We start from the raw sequence: 19,685 nt of genomic DNA, 5'->3' as shown, positions 1-19,685 counted from the left end.
GTTTATATATAACATGTTATGTGTATAGCAGTCTATGTTAAGTTGCTGGTCACTTAAGTTTGAACCCATTCTATAAGCACCCAATTTTTACTGCCACCTCCACATTTATGTATATGTCACACTTTATTATCTTTTTACTTTGTGTATCTCTTGACTAATTTTTGTAGATATAATTTTACTGTTTTGTGTGTTCACCTCCATACTGCCTTTATAAGTAACTAATGTATTTTTTCTATGTGTTTGCTTTTACCTGTGAAATTTTTTCCTTTTGTAACTTTCTTCTAGTAACTTTCTGGCCTTTTCTTCCCCAATTAAATAAACTTGTCAGAGTATTCTTTGCTATAGGTATTTTGCTTTCAGCACTTTGAATATGTTGTGACACTCCCTTCTTGCCCGCAGTGTTTCTGCTGATGAATCGTATGCTAGCCTCAGGGATTTTCCCTTGTATGTAACTATTTTTCTTTTATTGCTTTTAAGTTTCCTTCTTTACATTTAATCTTAGTCATTTGGATTATTATGTGTCTTGGTGTGGACCTCACTGAATTCATCTTATTAGGGAAGTTGGTAGCTATTATTTCTTCAAATAGGTGTTCTGCTCCTTCGTTTCACTCTTCTCCTCCTGAGACCCCTAGAAAGGGAATGTTATTATGCTTGATGAGGTCACAGAGTTCTCTTTAATCTATTTCTAATATTCTCTTAAGCTTTTATTTTAATTCCAATTAACACAGTGTTTTATTAGTTTCGGGTGTAAATATAGTGCTTCAACAATTGCACATGTCACCAGGTGTTTCTCACAAGTACACTCCTTAATCCACATCACCTGTTTAACACATTTCCTGCCCTCCTCCCCCAACCTCCCTTCTGTTACCTTCTGGTAATGATCAGTTTTTTTTCCTCTATGGTTAAGAGTCTGCTTATTAGTTTGAATATTTTTCTTCCCTTCGCTCATTTATTTTCTTAAATGGCACATCACTGAAATCATATGGTATTCGTCCTTCTCTGATTTCACTTAGCATAATACTCTCTAGCTCCATCCATGTTGTTGCAAATGGCAAGATTTCATTCCTTTTCATGGCTGAATAATCAATTATATATATATTACATATTTTTATATATATATATATATACATAGCTGTGTGTGTGTATTTATATATCTCACATCTTCTTTATCCATTCATAATTGATGGACACTTGGGGTGCTTCCATATCTTGGCTATTATAAAGCTGCTATAAACATAGGGGTGCATGTATGTCCTTGAATCAGTGTCCTTGTATGCTTTGGATATGAGTAGTGTGATTGCTGGATCATAAGGTAGTTCTATTTTTGCTTTTTTGAGGAAACTTCATACTGTTTTCCACAGTAGCTGCACCAGTTTGCATTCCCACCAACAGTGCAAGAGGGTTCCTTTTTCTCCACATCCTTGCCAACACCTGCTATTTCTTGTGTTGTTGACTTTAACCATTCTGACAGCTGTGGGGTGATATCATGGTTTTGACTTGCATTTCCCTGATGATGACTGATGTTGAACATTTTTTCATGTGTCTGTTGGCCATCTGGATGTCATCTTTGGAGAAATGTCTGTTCATGTCTCCTGCCCATTTTTTAACTGGATTATTTGTTTTTGAGGTGTTAGATTTATCAGTATTCTTTATATATTTTGAATACTAACCCTTTATTGGATATGTCATTTGCAAATATCTTCTCCCATTCCATAGGTTGCCTTTTACTTTTGTTTCCTTTTCTGTGCAGAAGCTTCTTCTTTTGATGTAATCTCAATAGTTTATTTTTGCTTTTGTTTCCTTTGCCTCAGGAGACCTATCTAAAAAAAAAGTTGCTATGGCCAATACTAGAGAAGTTACTGCCTGTGCTCTCTTCTAGGATTTTTATGGTTTCAGATCTCGCATTTAGATCTTTAATTCATTTTGAATTTATTTTTGAGTATGGTGTAAGAAACTGGTCCAGTTCATTATTTTACATGTCGTTGTCTAGTTTTCCCAATACTGTTTGTTGAAGAGACTGTATTTTTCCCATTGGATAGTCTTTCCTGCTTTGTCAAAGATTAATTGACCATGTAATTGTGGGCTTATTCCTGGGTTTTCTATTCTTTTCCATTGATCTATGTGTCTGTTTTTGTGCCAGTGCCATACTGTTTTGATTACTACAGCTTTGTAACAGAAACTGGAAGTCTGGAATTGTGATCCCTCTGGGTTTTCTTTTTTTTTTTTTTCTTTTTTTTCCAAGGTTGCTTTGGCTATTTGGGGAGACCTTTGTGGTTTCACGCACATTTTGAGATTGTTTGTTCCAGCTCTGTGAAAAGTGCTGTTGGCATTTCAATAGGGATTGCATTAAATATGTAGATTGCTTTGGGTAGTATAGACATTTTAATAATACTTGTCCTTCCAGTATTCCATGAGCATGGAATGTCTTTCCATTTCTTTGTGTTATCCTCAATTTCTTTCATCACTGTGTTGTAGTTTTCAGAGTACAGGTCTTTCACCTCTTTGGTTAGGTTTATTCCTAGGTATCTTAGTGTTTTTGGTATGCCTGAAAGTGGCATGATTGCTGGATTTCTGTTTCTGCTCCTTCGTTATTAGTATATAGAAATGCAACAGATTCCTGTACATTGGTTTTGTATCCTGTAACTTCAATGAATTTGTGTATTAGTTCTAGCAGTTTTTTGGTGGAGTCTTTGGGTTTTCTATATGTAGTGTCATGTCACCTGCAAATAGTTAAGGTTTTACTACTTCTTTGCCGATTTGGATGCCTCTTACTCCTTTTTGTTGTCTGACTGCTGTGGCTAGGACTTCCGGTACTATGGTGAGAGTGGACATTCTGTCTTGTTCCTGATCTTAGGGTAGGTCACTTTTTCCCCATTGAGGATGGTATTAGCTGTGGGTTGTTCATATAGGGCCTTTATAATCTTCAGGTATGTTCCCTCTAAACCTACTTTCTTGAGGGTTTTTACTATGAATGGATGTTGTACTTTGCCAAATGCTTTTCCACATCCGTTGAAATGATCACACGGTTCTTATCCTTTCTCTTACTTATGTGATGTATCACATTGATTTACAAATATTGAACTATGCTTGCAACCCAAGAATGAATCCCACTTGATGGTGGTGAATGATTTTTAAAATGTATTGTGTTTGGTTTGCTAGTATTTTGTTGAGGATTTTTAAAAATAATTATTTATTTGAGGTGTGCAGGGTAGGACAGAGGAAGAGAGAATCTCAGGCAGACTCTGCTGAGCATGTAGCCCAACACAGGGCTCTAATTCATGACCCTGAGAACATCACCGAAGCTGAAACCAAGAGTTGGACACTTCACTGACTGAACCACCCAGGTGCCCCCTGTTGAGGATATCTGCATTTATGTTCATCAGAGATACTGGCCTGTAGTACTTCTTTTGAGTGGTGTCTTTATCTGGTTTTGGTATCAGGGTAATGCTGGCCTCATAGAATGAATTTGGAAGTTGCCCTTCCTTTTCTATTTTTAAGAAATAGATAGGAATTTACTCTTTAAATAGGTATTAACTCTTTAAATGTTTGGTGGAATTTGCCTTTGCAACCATCTGGTCCTGTTCTTTTGTTTGGGAGTTTTTTGATTACTGATTGAATTTCTTTGCTGGTTATCGGTATTTTCAAATTTTCTATTTCTTCTTGTTTCAGTTTTGGTAGTTTATGTTTCTAGGAATTTACCTATGTCTTCCAGGTTGTCCAGTTTGTTGGCATATGGTTTTTTATAATATTCTCTTACAACTGTATTTCTGTGGTGTTGATTGTTATTACTCCTCTCATTTGTGATTTTGAGTCCTTTCTCTTTTTTTTTTTCCTGATAAGTCTGGCTAGAAGTTTATCAGTTTTATTGATCTGTTCTATTGTTAGTTTCTGCATAATTTATTTCTGCTTTAATCTTTATTATTTACTCTCTTCTGTTCAGTTTAGACTTTGTTGTTCTTTTCCTAACTCCTTTACTTATATGAACATTGGGGTGCATATGGCCCTTCTCTTCACTACACCTGTATCTTTGGGGTAAATGCCCAGTAGTGCAATGGCTGGGTCATAGGGTAGCTCAATTTTTAACTTTTTAAGGGACCTCCACAGTTTTCCAGAGTGGCTGTACCAACTTGCATTCCCACCAACAATGTAGGAGGGATCCCCTTTCTCCACATCCTCTCCAACAATTGTTGTTTCTTGCCTTGTCTATTTTTGCCATTCTAACTGGCGTAAGGTGGTATCTCAGTGTGGTTTTGATTTGAATTTCCCTGATGGCTAATGATTTTGAACATTTTTTCATGTGTCTGTTAGCCATTTGTATGTCCTCATTGGAAAAGTGTCTGTTCATATCTTCTGCCCATTTTATGATTTGTTTATTTGTTTCTTGTGTATTGAATTTGTGAAGTTCTTTGTAGATCTTGGATACCAGTCTTTTATCTGTAGCATCATTTGCAAATATATTCTCCCATTCCGTGGGCTCCTTTAGGTGTATGGTTAGGTTGTTTGAGCTTTTTCTTGCTTCTTGTGGTAGGCCTGTATTGCTATAAACTTCCCTCTTTGTACAGCTTTTGTCGTATCCCCAAGGTTTTGAACCATTTTGTTTTTGTTTTCTTTTGTTTCCATGTCCTTTATTTCTCGTGTTATTTTCTGGTTGACACATTCATTGTTTAGTAGCATGTATTTGTGGTCTTTCCAGATTTTTTCATGTGGTTGAATTCTAGTTTCATAGCATTGTGGTCAGAAAAGATGGCTCGTATAACTTAAGTCTTCTTGAATTTGTTGAGGGTTGTTTTGTGGGCTAATATGTGATCTATTCTGGGGAATGTTTCCTGTGCACTTGAAAAGAATGTGTATTCTTCTGTTTTAGGATGGGATGTTCTGAATATATCCGTTAAGTCCATCTGGTCCAGTGTGTCATTCAAAGCCATTGCTTTCCTTACTCATCTACTGTTTAGCTGCTCTGTCTATTGATTTAGGTGGGGTGTTAAGGTCCCCTACTATTATTGTGTTATTATCAATTGGTTCCTTTGTTATTAACTGTTTTTATGTATTTGAGTGCTACATGTTGGGTGGATAAATATTTACAATTATTATTTCTTGGATCATCCCCTTTATTATTATATAATATCCTTCTTTGTTTCTTATTACAGTCAATGTTTTAAAGTCTGAAACTAATGGTGTACTATATGTTGGCTAATTGGATTTAAATAAAAAAACAATCACAAAAAATTGTCTATTTTGTCTGATACAAGATTTGATAGTTTGGCTTTCTTTTGACATCCATTTGCATGATAAATATGTCTCCATCCCCTCATTCTCAGTATGTGGATGGCTTTAGGTCTAAAATGAGTCCCTTTTAGACAGCATATAGATGGGTCTTTTATTTTTTATCCGTTCTGTCACCCTTTGTCTTTTGATTGGAGCATTTAGTCCTTTTACATTCAAAGTAATTATTGATAGATATGTATTTATGGTCATATTTGTTTGTGGTTGTTTCTGGAGATTTTCTCTCATCCTTTCTTGTTTTCATTAGTGATAGAGTTGGATTTTTTTCTTTATTCTTTGCATATTTATTAGTGTTTTTAAATAAGATTTACTTAGAGAGGGTGAGAGGTGGCGGTGGGCAGAGGGAGAAGGAGAGAGAGAATCTCAAGCAGATTCCCTGCTGAGTGAGGAGCCTGACTGGAGGTTTGATCTCACAACCCCAAAATCATGACCTGAGCTGAAACCAAGATTCAGATGCTCAACTGACTGAGCTACCCAGGTATCCCTTATTAGTGGTTTTTGGTTTGTGGTTGCCAGTAGGTTTTTATATAACACTTTCTGTACATAGTGGTCTATAATAAGGTGAGGGTTAAGCTTGAACCCATTGTTTACTCCTCTCCATGATTTTGGTATATGGCTTCATATTTTACAACCTTTTATTTTGTGAGTTCCTTGATATTTTTACAGAAATACTCACTTTTTCCCTTGCTTTTGTGTTTCCTACCTTCATACTATCACTTTTGGTTTTCCTTTCCTTTCAAAGAATCCCTCCTAATATTTGTTGCAGACTGGTTTAGTGGTCATGAACTCCTTTAGTTTTTGTTTGTCTGGAAAGCTCGTTCTCTCTCCTTTTATTCTGTGTAATATCCTTGCTGGATAGGATATTCTTGACTGCAGATTTTTCCCATTCAGCACTTTGAATATATCATGCCACTTCCTTCTGGTTTGAAAGTTCTGCTGTAAAATCCCCTGCTAGCCTTAGGGTGTTTCTCTTGTGTGTTACTGTCTTCTTTTGCTGCTTTTAATATTTTTTTGTCACTATATTTTACCATTTTAACTACAATATGTTTTGGTATGGATCTGCTTTTGTTGATTTTGTTGGGGGGTTCTGTGTACCTCCTAGATCTGGGTATCTGATTCCTTCCCCAGATAAGGGAAGTTTTCAGCTATTATTTCTTAAAATAAACTCTCTGGCTTCTTTTCTCCCTCTTTTTTGGGGACTCCTATAATGTGAATGTTATTACATTTGATGAAGTCAGTCACTGAATTGCCTAAGTATTCTCATTTTGCATAAATCTTTTTTCTCTCTTTTGTTCAGCTTGATTACTTTCCATTACTCTTGTTTTCTAGGTCCTTAATTTATTTCTCTGCTTCTTCCAGCCTGCTGTTCTTTCCATCAAGGCATGTTTATTTTGTTGAGTAAGTACTTTATCTCTGTTATTTCTTATCTCTGTGTTAATTGGTCTCAGTAATGCCTTCCACTCTTTTCTCAAACCCTGTGAGTATCTTCTTGATCATTATTTTAAATTCTCTGTTTCACATAGGTCTCTGGTTGTGGTCCTGTCCTGGTGTTTCATTTGGGAAAATTCCTCTGTCGTCTCTTTTTGTCTAAGTCTCTGTGCCTGCTTCTTTGTCAGGAAGGTCAGCTACATCTCCTGTTCTTGAGGGTAATGGCCTTTATGAAGAAGAAATCTTGTAGTGCCCTGCTGTATAGTGTCCTTTGTTCCTCAGGGTCTGGCACTTCAGGGAGCATCTCCAGTGTGTGTTGTATGCACTCTGCTGTTTACTCCTTGCCCCTTTTTCTTTCAGGCCAGTCATCTGCAGAGGCTCTATTTGTGGGCAGTGTTTGGTCCCTGGCCTGAATGTGGCAATTTTTAACTAGCTGTGTTCTGGTCTGCTTATGAAATGAAATCTGTCACCACCACTGCCAGAACTGAGGTCCTGCAAAGCTCCTGGTTCAGGAGATATGCTGTGGGTAAGGGTTTGGGTTGATCTTCTGGGGGCTAGGGCCTGCCATGCCGGGACTAAAGCAATCATGACTAGGAAGGGCACTTCCACTGGAGTGGGTTGGGGGGAAGCTTGGTGTAAGCAAATTAGGCAGCCAGTGTCTGCTTTACACTGATTCCTGCAGGTGGTCCTGTGGTTATGCTGAGGAGCTGGGGAGGGAAATGGCACCTGCCAGTTCCTTTGTTCCCTAGGAGGGTTCTCTCCATGAATGCTGGCTCTGTGGGGTGCAGTCAGAGATGGGCAACTAACCTCCACATTGTGTTCCCAGAGACTCTTCAGATCAGTTTCCATGCTGTATGTTGCAGGCCGTTTGCCCTGCCTTCTCTCCAAGAGCAGCCCCAGTGCACTCTGGGCTCTGTCCAAGCAAAGCCCACTGACCTTTAAAACTCCAGACTTTAAGCCCCACTGGTTGCCAAAAATCAGAAAATTTGGCCTCTCTCACTTTCTAAGCCACTTGCTACAGGGATTAATTTCCCCTATGCACTCCTGTCTTTCACCCTTCTCCATGACCTCAGTGACCATGATCTGTTTCTCTCCCAAACCATGTCTCTGCACTTTCCACCTTCTTCCATGTGGCCTCTTTTCCACCTTTAGTTGTGGAGCTGGTTCTGCCAGTTTTCAGGTTGATTTCTGGGTATGTAGGATGATTTGATAATTATCTAGTTATATTCTTGGGGTTGGGGAGCTTAGGGTCCTTTTACTCTGCTGCCATCTTCCCTTCTCCTTTAATAAACTTTTATCTTTTGGCTGCTCAGCTTGATTACTTTCCATCACTCTGTCTTCCAGCGAGTTGATCCATTCTCCTGCATCCTCTAATCTGTTGTTGATTCCCTCTAGTGTACTTTTCATTTCTGTTAGTGTATTCCTTGGCTCTGTTTTATATTGTCTCTTTGTTGAAGTTCCCACTGAGTTCATTTACTCTTCCCTCAAGTCCAGTGAATATGACCATCACTTCTAACTCTATCAGCCATATTGCTTAGCTGTTTCATTTAGCTCTTTTACTGTGATTTTGTCTTTTTTTTCATTTGCAATATATGCTTCTGTGTCCTCATTTTGTCTCTTTGTGCTTGTTTCTATGTATGAAGTAGGCAAACTAAGTTTTGAAAGTAGGGGCTTTATGTATATGGGATCTTATAGTGCCCTGTGGTCCAGTTCCCTCTGGTCACTAGAGCCAGGTGCTCCAGGGGTGTCCCCTGTGTGGGCTGTGTATGTTCTCTTGTTGTGGCTGAACCATGATTGATGTGAGCATGCTGGTAAAAGGAGATGGCCCTCAGCTCAGCTGGCTGCAATGACCCACTTTACAAAATGGCCCTCAGCTCAGCTGGCTGCAATGACCCACTTTACAAGCCATGGGCACACTGGTGTACAGGTCTTGCTCCCTGTGTGCAATTTAGAGGCTAGGCTGTCTGGTGGGTGGGGTTGGCACTTAACCTGGGTGTCTGCACTTACCACTAGGACAGCTGTGAGTGTACTGATTAGGAGGGCTTGTTCTCTGCACATCCAATGAGAGGCGTGGCTAAAGGAGCTGTGGGTGTACTGGTGTATGGTGTTAGCTACCCCCACCTCAGGGCAGGAGACACTTCGGAGAGGTGCCAGTCCCATCCTGGACTGCCTGCTGGGTGTGGTGGGACAGGAACCACTTTGGAGGACTGCCTGCTGGGGTGGGGTTTGCAGTGCTAGCAAGGTAGATGTGACAGCCAATGTTAATGCTCTCCAAGTGTCAGGCTGTCTAGGGTGGGGGAAGGCAAGAAAGACAGTACCTCTCAGCACCTTTGTTCCTGGAGAAATCTCCTGCAGATGGCTGCACTTCTGGCACTCATCCTAAAATTAGTCAACAAATCTCTTTCACATATATCCTAGGTACTTTTCAAACTGTGTTTGTGCAGAGCTAGTTGGAATGCTGGCTGTTTAAGGGTGGGAACTCAGTTTCCTATCACTGTAGGCTCCTTAGGCTCCCCTGAAGTTAAGAACCACTGACTTTCAATGTCAGACTGTATGGGGACTTGTTTTCCCAGTGTGAGTTCCTAGGACAGGTGGTTAGTGCCCTGTGTGGGGTGTGATTCCCTCTCTTTTCTATGTTTGTGATATTCCTTACTTTTGTGGTTGGTTGTACCAGGGGTTTAGTTCCCGACTGCATTTCTCCCCCTTCTTACCCTTTTCAGTGCGGCCTTCCCTTTACAGCTAGCTGTGGAAGATCTGCTCTACCTGTTTTCAGGGAGAGTTGCCATACATGTAGTTGTCTCCGTGTGTCTATGGGACAAGTTGAGTTCAGGATGCTCGTACTCCACCATCTACCCAGTCTACCCTAGGTGGTTTGTTCATTTTGTTCATGGTTCTTTTGCTGTGCAGAAGCTTTTTAGTTTGATGGAGTCCCACTTATTTACTTTTGGTTTTGTTGCTTTTTTGGTGTTAAATCTAAAAATTCATTGCCAAGACCAGTGTTGAGTTTATATTTTCTGGTCTTCCATTCAAGTATTTTAATTCATTCTGAGTGAATTTTTGTGTATGGTGTAAGATGGGGGTCGAGTTTTGTCAGCATCCTTTATTGAAGAAACTGTCTTCTCCCCATTGTATATTCTTCTCTCCCTATTGTAAATTAATTGATTGTATACACATGGGTTTGTTTCTGGACTGTGTTCTATTGACCTATGTGTCTGTTTTTATGCCAGTATCTTACTATTTGATTACTACAGTTTTGTGATATAGTTTGAAATTAGGTGTGTTGTCTCATCTTTGTTGCTCAAAATTGCTTTGGTTATTCAGGGACTTTTGTGGTTACATACAAACTTTGATTCTTCCATTTCTGTGAAAAATTCCATTAGAATTTAGATAGGGATTAAACTTAATTTTACAGTTTTTTGGTGTACCTCTTTGCTTAAATTTATTCCTAAATTTTGTATACCCTCTGGTACAGTTATAAATGGGTTTTCTTAATTTCTATTTCTGATAGTTTATTAGAGTATGGAAACACAGCTAATTTTAATATATTGTCTCCTAAAATTTTACAGAACTTCTTTATTCTAACAGGTTTTTTTGTGGAGTTTGGGTTTTCTAAATGTGATACCATGTTCTCTATAAATAGAGACAGTTTTACTTTTTCAACTCCAATTTGAATGCCTTTTCTTTTTGTCTAATTGCTGTTGTTAGGACTTAAAAGTGGTGAGATGGGTATCCCTGTCTTCTCATTAATCTTAGGGGACATCTTTTAACATTTCACCACTGAGTGTGATGTTAGCTGTGAGCTTTTCATGTTTGGCCTTTATTATGTTGAGGTACATTTCCTTTATAACACTGAGAGTTTTTATCATGAAGGGATGTTAAATTTTGTCAGTTTCTTGTTCTATATTGATTGAGATGATCATATGGTTTTTTCCTTCATTTTATTAATGTGATGTATCACACTGATGGATTTACGGATGTTGAACCACCTTTGCATCCTTGGAATAAATCCTGTTTGATGGTAGTGTATGATCTTATGTTTAATTTCATTTGCTAATAAGTTGAGGATTTTTTTCATATATGTTCATCAGGGATATTGACCTATAATTTGTTTTCTGTGGTATCCTTGTCAGATTTTGGTATCAAGGTTTGCACAAGGAATTGTATTAATATTTCTTTAAATTTTGGTAGAATTCATCACTGAAGTCATGTGGTTCTGGACTTTTTTGGGCAGGTTTTTGATTACAGATGACTGATTCGATCTCCTTACTATTCAGATAGTTCAGATTTTCTATTTATTCATGAATCACTCTTGGTAGGTTGTATGTTTCCAGGAATTTATCCATTTCTTCTCATTGTCCAATTTCTGTGGTAAAAGTTGAAACATCTCTTTGATTTCTGGTTTATTCTGTTTCACTAATCTTTTTGGAGTCTTTTTTATTCTCCATTTATTTCTGGTCTGATCTTTATTATTTCCTTCCTTTAATTAACTTTGTGCTTTGTATTTTCTTCCTTTCCTAGTTCCTTGCGGTGTAAAGTTTGGTTGTTTATTTGAAGTTTCTTGTTTCTCAGATTTTACTGCATTCTGTAAGTTTTGGTACGTTTGTTTGTTTGTTTGTTTTGTCTTGATTAAGCATGCTCCTGACCAATGGGTCAAACAAGTAATCTCCACATATTTGTGAATTTTTCAGTTTTCTTCCTGTAATTAATACCACTTTGATTAGAAAAGCAGCTTAATTAATGGATTTCAGTTTTCTTATTTATTAAGATGTACAATGTGATGCCTAATATAGGATTGATCATGGAGAACGTTCCATGCGCATTTCAGAAGAATGTATATTCTGCTGTTTCTGGGTGAAATAGTCTGTATATATCTGTTAGGTCCATCTGGTTTAACATATAATTTAAGTACAGTGTTTCCTTATTTTTCTGTCTGCATAATCTATTCATTTTAGATGGAGGGATAGTAAAGTCACCTATTATTTTACGACTGTCTGTTTCTCTCTTTAGGTCTATTAATATTTCCTTTACATATTTAGGTCTCCTCTGTAGGATAGATGAATTGATTCCTTTATCATTACATCATGATCTGTGTTTATTATAGCCTTTCTCTTAAAGTTTATTTTTATGATAACCATGTAGTTACCCAGCTTTCCTTTAGTTTCCATTTGCATGGATATCATTTTCCATCCTTTCACCCTCTGTCTGTGTGTTTTCAAGGCTGAAGTGAGTCTTTTGTAGACAGCATACAAGTGCGTCATGTATTTGAGCCATTTAACCATTCCTTTTGATTAGAACGTTTAGACCATTTACATTTAATAACTGATAAATACTTTTTGCCATTTTGTTAACGGTTTGCTGGTTGTTTTGTGATTCCTCTATTCCTTTCTTTTTCTACAGCTCTCTTTGTTATTTGATGATTTTCTGTAGTGGTATGCTTAGAGACCTTTATCTTGTGTATCTACTATAGGTTTTTATTTTGTAGTTACCATGAAGTCTATATAAAACAAAACAGTGTTTTAAAGTTCATAAGAACTTATTTTTTTTTAAAGATTTTATTTATTTTTTGACAGAGATAGAGACAGCCAGCGAGAGAGGGAACATAAGCAGGGGGAGTGGGAGAGGAAGAAGCAGGCTCATAGCAGAGGAGCCTGATGTGGGGCTCGATCCCAGAACGCCGGGATCACGCCCTGAGCCGAAGGCAGACGCTTAACCGCTGTGCCACCCAGGCGCCCCAAGAACTTATTTTTGAAAGCATTCTAAAGCTCTACACTTTAACTCTCCCTTTCCATTTTGTTTTTGATGTCACAATTTACAACACTTTTTTATCCATTAACTATGTATATAGTTATTTTTACTACTTTTGTTTTTTAATTTTCATACTGGCTTTATAAGTGATTAACCTACTGCCTTTATAACATTACATTATTTTGAATTTTAGTATATATTTACCTTTACCAGTAAGATTTATACTTTCATATATTGTTACCTTTTTTTTCAGCTTAAAGAACAACTTTTAATATTTCTTGAAAGGTGGGTCTAGTGGTGATGAATTCCTTTTGCTTTTGCTTGGCTGGAAAACTCTCCCTTTCAATTCTGAAGGACAGTTTTGCTGGGTAGGGTATTCTTGGTTGGCAGTTTTTTCCTTTCCCCTCTGTGTCAATAGGCATACATGTGAGATATTGTGGGCTCAGTTCCAGACTACCACAATAAAGTGAACATTGCAATAAAGCAAGTAAAATGAGTTTTTTTTTGTTTCCCAGTATATATAAAAGTTATGTTTACATTATACTGTGGTCAGTTAAGTGTACAATATTATATCTTAAAAATATACATACTTTAATTTAAAAATACTTTGCTAAAAATTGCTGAGCATCATCTGAATTTGCAGGAAGTAGTAATAATCATTGATGGCTGCTGACTGATCAGGGTGGTGGTTGCAAAAGGTGTTTGCCAGAGTGATCTTCCTTTTATGAAGGATTTCTCCATTGCATGTGATGCTGTTTTTAGTATTTCACCCATAGAACTTTTCAAAATTGGAGTAAATCCTCTTAAATCCTGCTGTTTTATCAACTATGTAATATTCTAAATACTTTGTTTTCATTTCAACAATCTTCATAGCATCTTCATTAGGAGATTTCATCTCAAGAAACCACTTTCTTTTGTTCATCCACAAGAAACAACTCCTCATCTGTTCAAGTTTTATCATTAGATTGCAACAACTCAGTCCCATCTTCAGGCTCCACTTCTAATTCTAGTTCTCCTCTACTTCCACATCATCTGCAGTGACTTCCTCCACTGAAGTTTTGAACCCTTTAAAGTCATCCATGGGGGTTGGAATCAACTTTTTCCAAACTCCTGTTAATGTTGATGTATGACCTTGTCCCATGAATCATGAATGTTCTTAATGGCATCTAGAATAGTTTTTATTTTGCCCAGATCATCAGAGGAACCAGTATCTGTGGTAGCTGTAACCTTACAAAGTGTGTTTTTTAGATAATTAGACTTGAAATATAAAATGACTGCTTGATCAATGGGCTGCAGGTGGCTATTGTGTTACCAGGTATGAAAACATTAATCTCATTGTACATCTCCATCAGAGCTCTTGGGTGACCAGATACATTGTCAATAATATTTTGAAAGAGTTCTTTTTTTCTGAGCAAGTCTCAACAGTGGGTTTAAATTATTCAGTAAACCATGTTGTAAACAGATGTGTGTTCAGCCTGCTTTTTTGTTCTGTCTATAGAACACAGAGTAGATTTAGCATAATACCTAAGGGCCCTAAGATTTTCAGAATGGTAAATGAGCATTGGCTTCAACTTAAGGTCACCAGCTGCAATGGCCTTTAAGGAAAGAGTCAGCCAGTCCTTTGAAGTTTTGAAGCCAGGCATTAAGTTCTCCTCTCTAGCTATGAAAGCCTTGGCATCTTCTTCCAAAAGAAGGCTGTTTCATCTACATTGAAAATCTCTTAATGATCTCAGGTGGATCTCCTGGAGAACTTGCTGCAGCTTCTGATTCTGTACTTGGTGCTTCACCTTGCACTTGGAGGTTATGGAGACGGTGTCTTCCTTAAACCTCATGAACCAACCTCTGCTACCTTTATACTTTCCTTCTGTAGCTTCCTCACCTCTCTCAGACTTCATGGAGTTGAAGAGAACTAGTACCTTGTTCTGGGTGAGGCTTTGGGTTAATCCTGTGGCTGGTTTAATCTCTCCAGACCACTAAAACTTCTCCACATCAGCCATAAAGCTGTTTTGCTTTCTCCCCATTTGTGTGTTCTCTGGAGTAGCACCTTTAATTTCCTTCAAGAACTTCCCCTTTGCATTCACAGCTTGGCTAACTATTGGGTGTAAGGAGTTTAGCTTTCAGCCTGTTTCAGATTTTTCCATGCCTTCCTCACTAAGCTTAATTATTTCTAGCTTTTGATTTAAAGTGTGACTCTTCCTTTCAGTTGAACCCTCAGAAGCTATTGTAGGGTTATAAACTGGCCTAATGTCACTATTGTTGTGTTTCAGGGAATAGGGAGACCCAAGGTGAGGGAAAGAGATGGGGGGAATGGCCAGTTGGTGGAAGAGTCAGATAACACACGTTTAAGCTTACCTTCTTATGTGGATGTGGTTAGTGACACCCTAGAACAAATATAAGAGTAACATCAAAGATCCTAGGTCACTCTGACATATAATAATGGAAAAATTTGAAATATTTGAAGAGTTACCAAAATGTGACACAAAGTGAATAAATATTGGCAAAATGGCATCAATAGACTTATTCAGCAAATTGCCACAAATCTTCAACTGGTAGAAAATGCAGTATTTGTGAAGCACGACAAAATGAGGTATGCCTGTATATATCATGCAAGTCTCCATGGGCCTGGAAAATCTCTGCTGAAAACTCTGCTGATAATCTCATGTGTGTATTGGGGGTGGGGAGGGTCCCCTTGTACATAGCAAGTTTTTTTTTTTTGCCCTGTTTTTAAGATTCCTTGTCTTCAAGTTTGACAGTTTAATCACAGTGTATCTCAGTGCTAATCTCTCTGGGTTCATCTTATTTAACATTCTAGGCATCCTGGATCTGCATGCCTGTTTCCTTCCCCAGATTAGTGAAGTTTTCAGCCATTATTCTTTAAATACATTTTCTGCCTCTTTCTCTATTCCTCTTAGGGGACAACATCTAGCAGACCAACATTCACATTATGGGGTCCCAAAATCCCTTAAGCTATCTTCATTATTTTTAAATCTTTTTTTTCTTTTTTCTGTAATGATTGGATAAGTTCCGCTGCCCTGAGTTCATGGATCCTTTTTTCTGTGTCTTTAAGTATGTTGTTTAACTCCTCTGTAGTATTTTTCTGTTCAGTTACTGTATTCTTCATCTCTGTCACTTCTTTTTTTTTTCTTCTTTTTTTCTTTTTCCTCCCCCGGCAGCCCCCAACGGGTCCGTAGACCCTCATTTGTTCTCTGCAGAGAGGAGGGGGCAGCTCTGTCGCTAGCCAGGCAGGTGACCTCCTGCCAAGGGAAACCACTGCGGCTGAGGCTCCAGCCCAGGGTCAGGACCCGGGTCACGGCCCCGCCAGGGACCCTGCAGGCACCCTCCCCGCACACCTCCTGCTGCAGGCTTTCTAAGAGCCTGACACGGAGGGAGCCCTGCCCTCTTGCTCTCTCTGGGCCGTGAGGAATGGGGTGCTGCTGTCTAGGACTTTGCTGTCACCTCGACAGGAAATGAAGCAGCAAAGTCAAGGCCTGTTACCTCCGTTTCTCAGCCAGAAGTCTGGGGACTCGGCAGGGTCCTCTGTCTCATGAAGGCCACCTCTACCGGGCGGTGCTCCCTCCTCCAGGCTCCATGGGTTTGTCTCCACGCTTCTCCGGCTGCTCAAGGTGCCAGACTCTGGCTTCTAGATCCCAACTCCTCCTCCCATCTCTGTCACTTCTATTAGGTACTTTCTTCTATTTTTGTTGAAATTTTCACTTGGTTCATGTGTTAGTCTCCTGAATTCAGTGGACATCTTTATCACTGTTATTTTGAACTCATTGTTAGGTAAATCTCTTATCTCCATTTCATTAAGGTCTTTTTTGGGGTTTTATCTTGTTCTTTTGTTTGGAACATATTCCTCTGTTTCTTCATTTTGATCTATTCTCTTTTTATTGGTTTCTCTGCATTAGAGAAAAGAGCCAAGTCTCCCATTCTTCCCTGGCTTATTAGCTCTTGTCTGTCTCTCAACCTCTGTGACTGTCCAAGAAACCTACTTTATTGTTAGTGGCTCCCAGTAGTGGAGGTTGTGCCAAGACTTTTCAGCATCTCAAAGGGGAGGATCTCAGTCAGCACGTGGATTCATGCTGATTGGGAAGCAGAACTTCAGGTAGCAACTTTTAAAGTTTGCAGATTTCTCTCTTTCAGGGGAAGATAGGGAGATGGGGTTTTCTGTCTGCCCCCTCTGTGCTGAGCTCTGTGATGCTAGACATTTAATAAGTGTTTCTTTGGTTGCTACTATCCCCTAATGAACCCATGAACATCTGCCATGTCCTCAAGGGATGTGTCCTCTGAGCATCAGACACAAAAGCCAGGGTGCCAGATGTGTAGACAAGCTCCTTTCTTGGAGATAACCTGGGACATAGGGAGAGCATGAAGATGACACCACAGGCCTCCATAGTCTTTGGAGAGTCTTATCAGTGGGCCTTCAGTTGTGTGTTAAATTAGAAGTCTGCTTATGAGGCCAAAACTCTAAGATAAGCAAATCAACTTCTTTCACAGAAACTGGGGTGCTTTTCGGGCTGCTGCCTCATGCCTGGGTACTGAGGGGTGGTTGCCACGAGGTTTTTAGTTTGTAGAGGCTGTGAGTCTCATGGACATAAGCCTGGTGGCTTTCAAAGCTACCTGTTGTGCAGGGGCTCTTCTCTCAGATATGCAACTTAAAAGTTGGGGTTCAAATCCTTTGCTCCTCAAGGAAAAGCTCAGAGGTGTGAGTTCCCTCCCAGTTACAGGTTGTGGCTCTGGGGTTGGGGTTGATGGTGTGTGTCTTAGCCTCTCCTACATATTTAAGTGTGGGTTTTTTACTTGTTTGTATAATACATAGAAGTCACTCAACTAATTTTTTATTTTTCAGAGGAAATAGTTCTTTAGGTAGCTGTATATTTGGTGTGTCCATGGGAGGAGAGGAGTTCAGGATCCTCTTATGTCACTATCTTGCACTGGAACCCTATCTCTTGTCTTTTTGATAATAGCCATTCTAATAGGTAGAAGGTGATGATAATTGTGGTATGGATTTTCATTTCTCCAATGAGTAGTGATGTTTAGCACCATTGCATATACCTGTTGGCTGTATTTGTTTTCTTTGAGAGACCCTGAAACTGGCTCACAGGTGACTGTAAGGTTCCTAGGTAGGAATAGGACCCTCTCTGCCTGTTACCTGATACATGGGTGGCCCAGACTCTTCCTGGATCCCTTGGCATATGGTGCTGGATCCCATAGCTCTCTCAAAGGCACTAATGTTTAGGGATGGATGCTCAATTTTTATTGTTGGGTTGGGGGACAAAAATGAGGGATGTCTTAGGTGGCCATGATGCTACTGTCACTCTTCAATCTTAGAACAATATTATTTATTGTATATATATATTTGTACATGTGGAAGTATTTTTGAGATGAAGTTCCAAAATGACTAGGTCAAAGGGCATATGCAGTTTTCATTTTGGTAGATATAGCCAAATCACTTTTTATACAGGTTTACTCTCTACTCACAGTATAATAGTGCTTATGTCTCCAACTATTGACTTCTTGATTTTGCCAGTCTCATAAACAGCAATTCATTATAGCCCTAATTTGCACATATCTTATTTATATTTCCTTTCCAGTGACCTATCCGTATTTTGTGTATTTTTTTTAAAGATTTAATTTTTTAAGTAATCTCTACACCTGTGTGGGGCTCAAACCCACAACCCTGAGATCAAGAGTCACATGCTCTACCGACTGAGCTACCCAGGCACCCCACTTTGTATATTTTTCTGTTTTGGGTTTTAGTCTCTTGGATTTATTGGAGCTCTTTGATGTAACAAAATTTAGAATAACTTCTGTAAAAAAACAAAACAAAACAAAACAAAACCCACAACAACCAAAAGAACCTGGGTGGCTTAGGTAAGAAAAAAACCTCAGTTTTAAAAAAGTGTCCCTTCCTTCAAGCCCATCCTGCCATGACCAGAATAATTCCCAGAGGGAGGGTATTTGGTGCGTAGTGCAGGCAAAGCCCTTTAAGTAGAGATACCTCAAAGGCCCTCTATGGCTGATCCTCACACTTTGGCTTTCCTGGGAAATGTTTTAAACCCAGATTAGAATTTAATAGGCAAAATTGTTGAATCAGAGCAAAATGTGAAAAGTCACCAACCCCCTCAGGGAATCAATAAATAGTATATAAGATGGTAAGCATGTAAAAAACAACCCTGCAATGGCTTTTAAAAATTAAACCATGAAGGTACCCCAAAGAGTGTCTTTATATTTGTTGTTAGGGCAGGGGGTTCATAGGGTGAAACCAAGAAGGAGCCTCGAGGGTTGCCCTCATTCTGGGATTAGAGCCATTGACTGTCAGAGTCTCTGTTGTACTTGACCACATCCAGGAAACTTGCTCTAGGGAGGTTTTATGAAACTCACCTGCCTCTCCCATGGCATTTTCACCCCAACAGCTCATGTGCTCATCAGTGCAGAAGGCTCTGTTTGAGGAGGAGGACCATGTCAAGAAACTGCAGCAGAAGGTGGCCACTCTGGAGAAGCGGAACAAACAGCTTCGGGATCGGGTGAAGAAGGTCAAGAGGTCATTGAGGCAGGCACGGAAGAATGGTCGCCACCTGGAGCTGGTGAACCAGAAGCTCGGCGAGAAGTTAGCGGCTGCAGCAGGTGCCCTCCCACACATTAATGCCCTGGGGCAGGAGCCACCCGGTGCCACCTACCTGCGGGGGTAGCAAGGACTGAGTAGTGGCCTAGCCTGGCTCTGCTGGAACATGTTGCCTCTTGCCAGGGAATGTAAAATGATGGTAGGTTTTAATGTGCACATAGGGCAAAAACTCTTGTAGATGTTTTTAATATGCATTTGATAGTGTCTAGTTACTTGAAGGGGCAAATCTTGCTAATTTTCCTAGTTGCTGGGCTCCTTCCCTTCTCAGCCTCGCTCCCAGACTTAAGTGCTTGCAAGTCTGGAGGCAGCATGATCCTGGAATGTCAGGTGCTTGCCTAGGGCCTGTCTCCAGCTTTCAGGAGCACAATGGACAGTGTACTTACTGTGGAAAAAATATTTTAGAATCTCTAGATGTACAAGAAACAAGGGGTTCAGCCTTATTTCAGAGGAGAGGCAGTGCTATCTCCAGCTCTGAACTCCAGGACCATGATTAGTTTTAAGAAGGGATCTGCAACAAGTCTTGGAACCTTTGGTGTCGCATTTGCCACATTTTCGGTGGGAGGATGGCAGCCTTGCAGAGCACCCAAGGATGCCTGCCAATAAC

At 39.4% G+C, this 19,685-nt stretch overlaps 1 protein-coding gene across 2 annotated transcripts in view; it reads left to right on the top strand.

Moving 5' to 3' along the window:
* The window catches only part of CCDC3 (coiled-coil domain containing 3), a 122,992-nt gene that overhangs the window by 99,802 nt on the left and 3,505 nt on the right, over nt 1–19,685 (top strand). Inside the window, exon 3 of one of the 2 annotated variants that reach the window (XM_034644058.1) lies at nt 18,873–18,941. In XM_034644058.1, the coding sequence (XP_034499949.1) occupies nt 18,873–18,941 (69 nt within the window). Of the gene's footprint in view, nt 1–18,872; nt 19,680–19,685 lie in introns of those variants that run through there. The other variant, XM_002925613.4, reaches the window with a different exon arrangement.

Source organism: Ailuropoda melanoleuca, chromosome 15 (assembly GCF_002007445.2).
Source record: "Ailuropoda melanoleuca isolate Jingjing chromosome 15, ASM200744v2, whole genome shotgun sequence".
NCBI classification, from domain to species: domain Eukaryota; kingdom Metazoa; phylum Chordata; class Mammalia; order Carnivora; family Ursidae; genus Ailuropoda; species Ailuropoda melanoleuca.
This window is presented reverse-complemented; position numbering and strand designations above follow the sequence as displayed.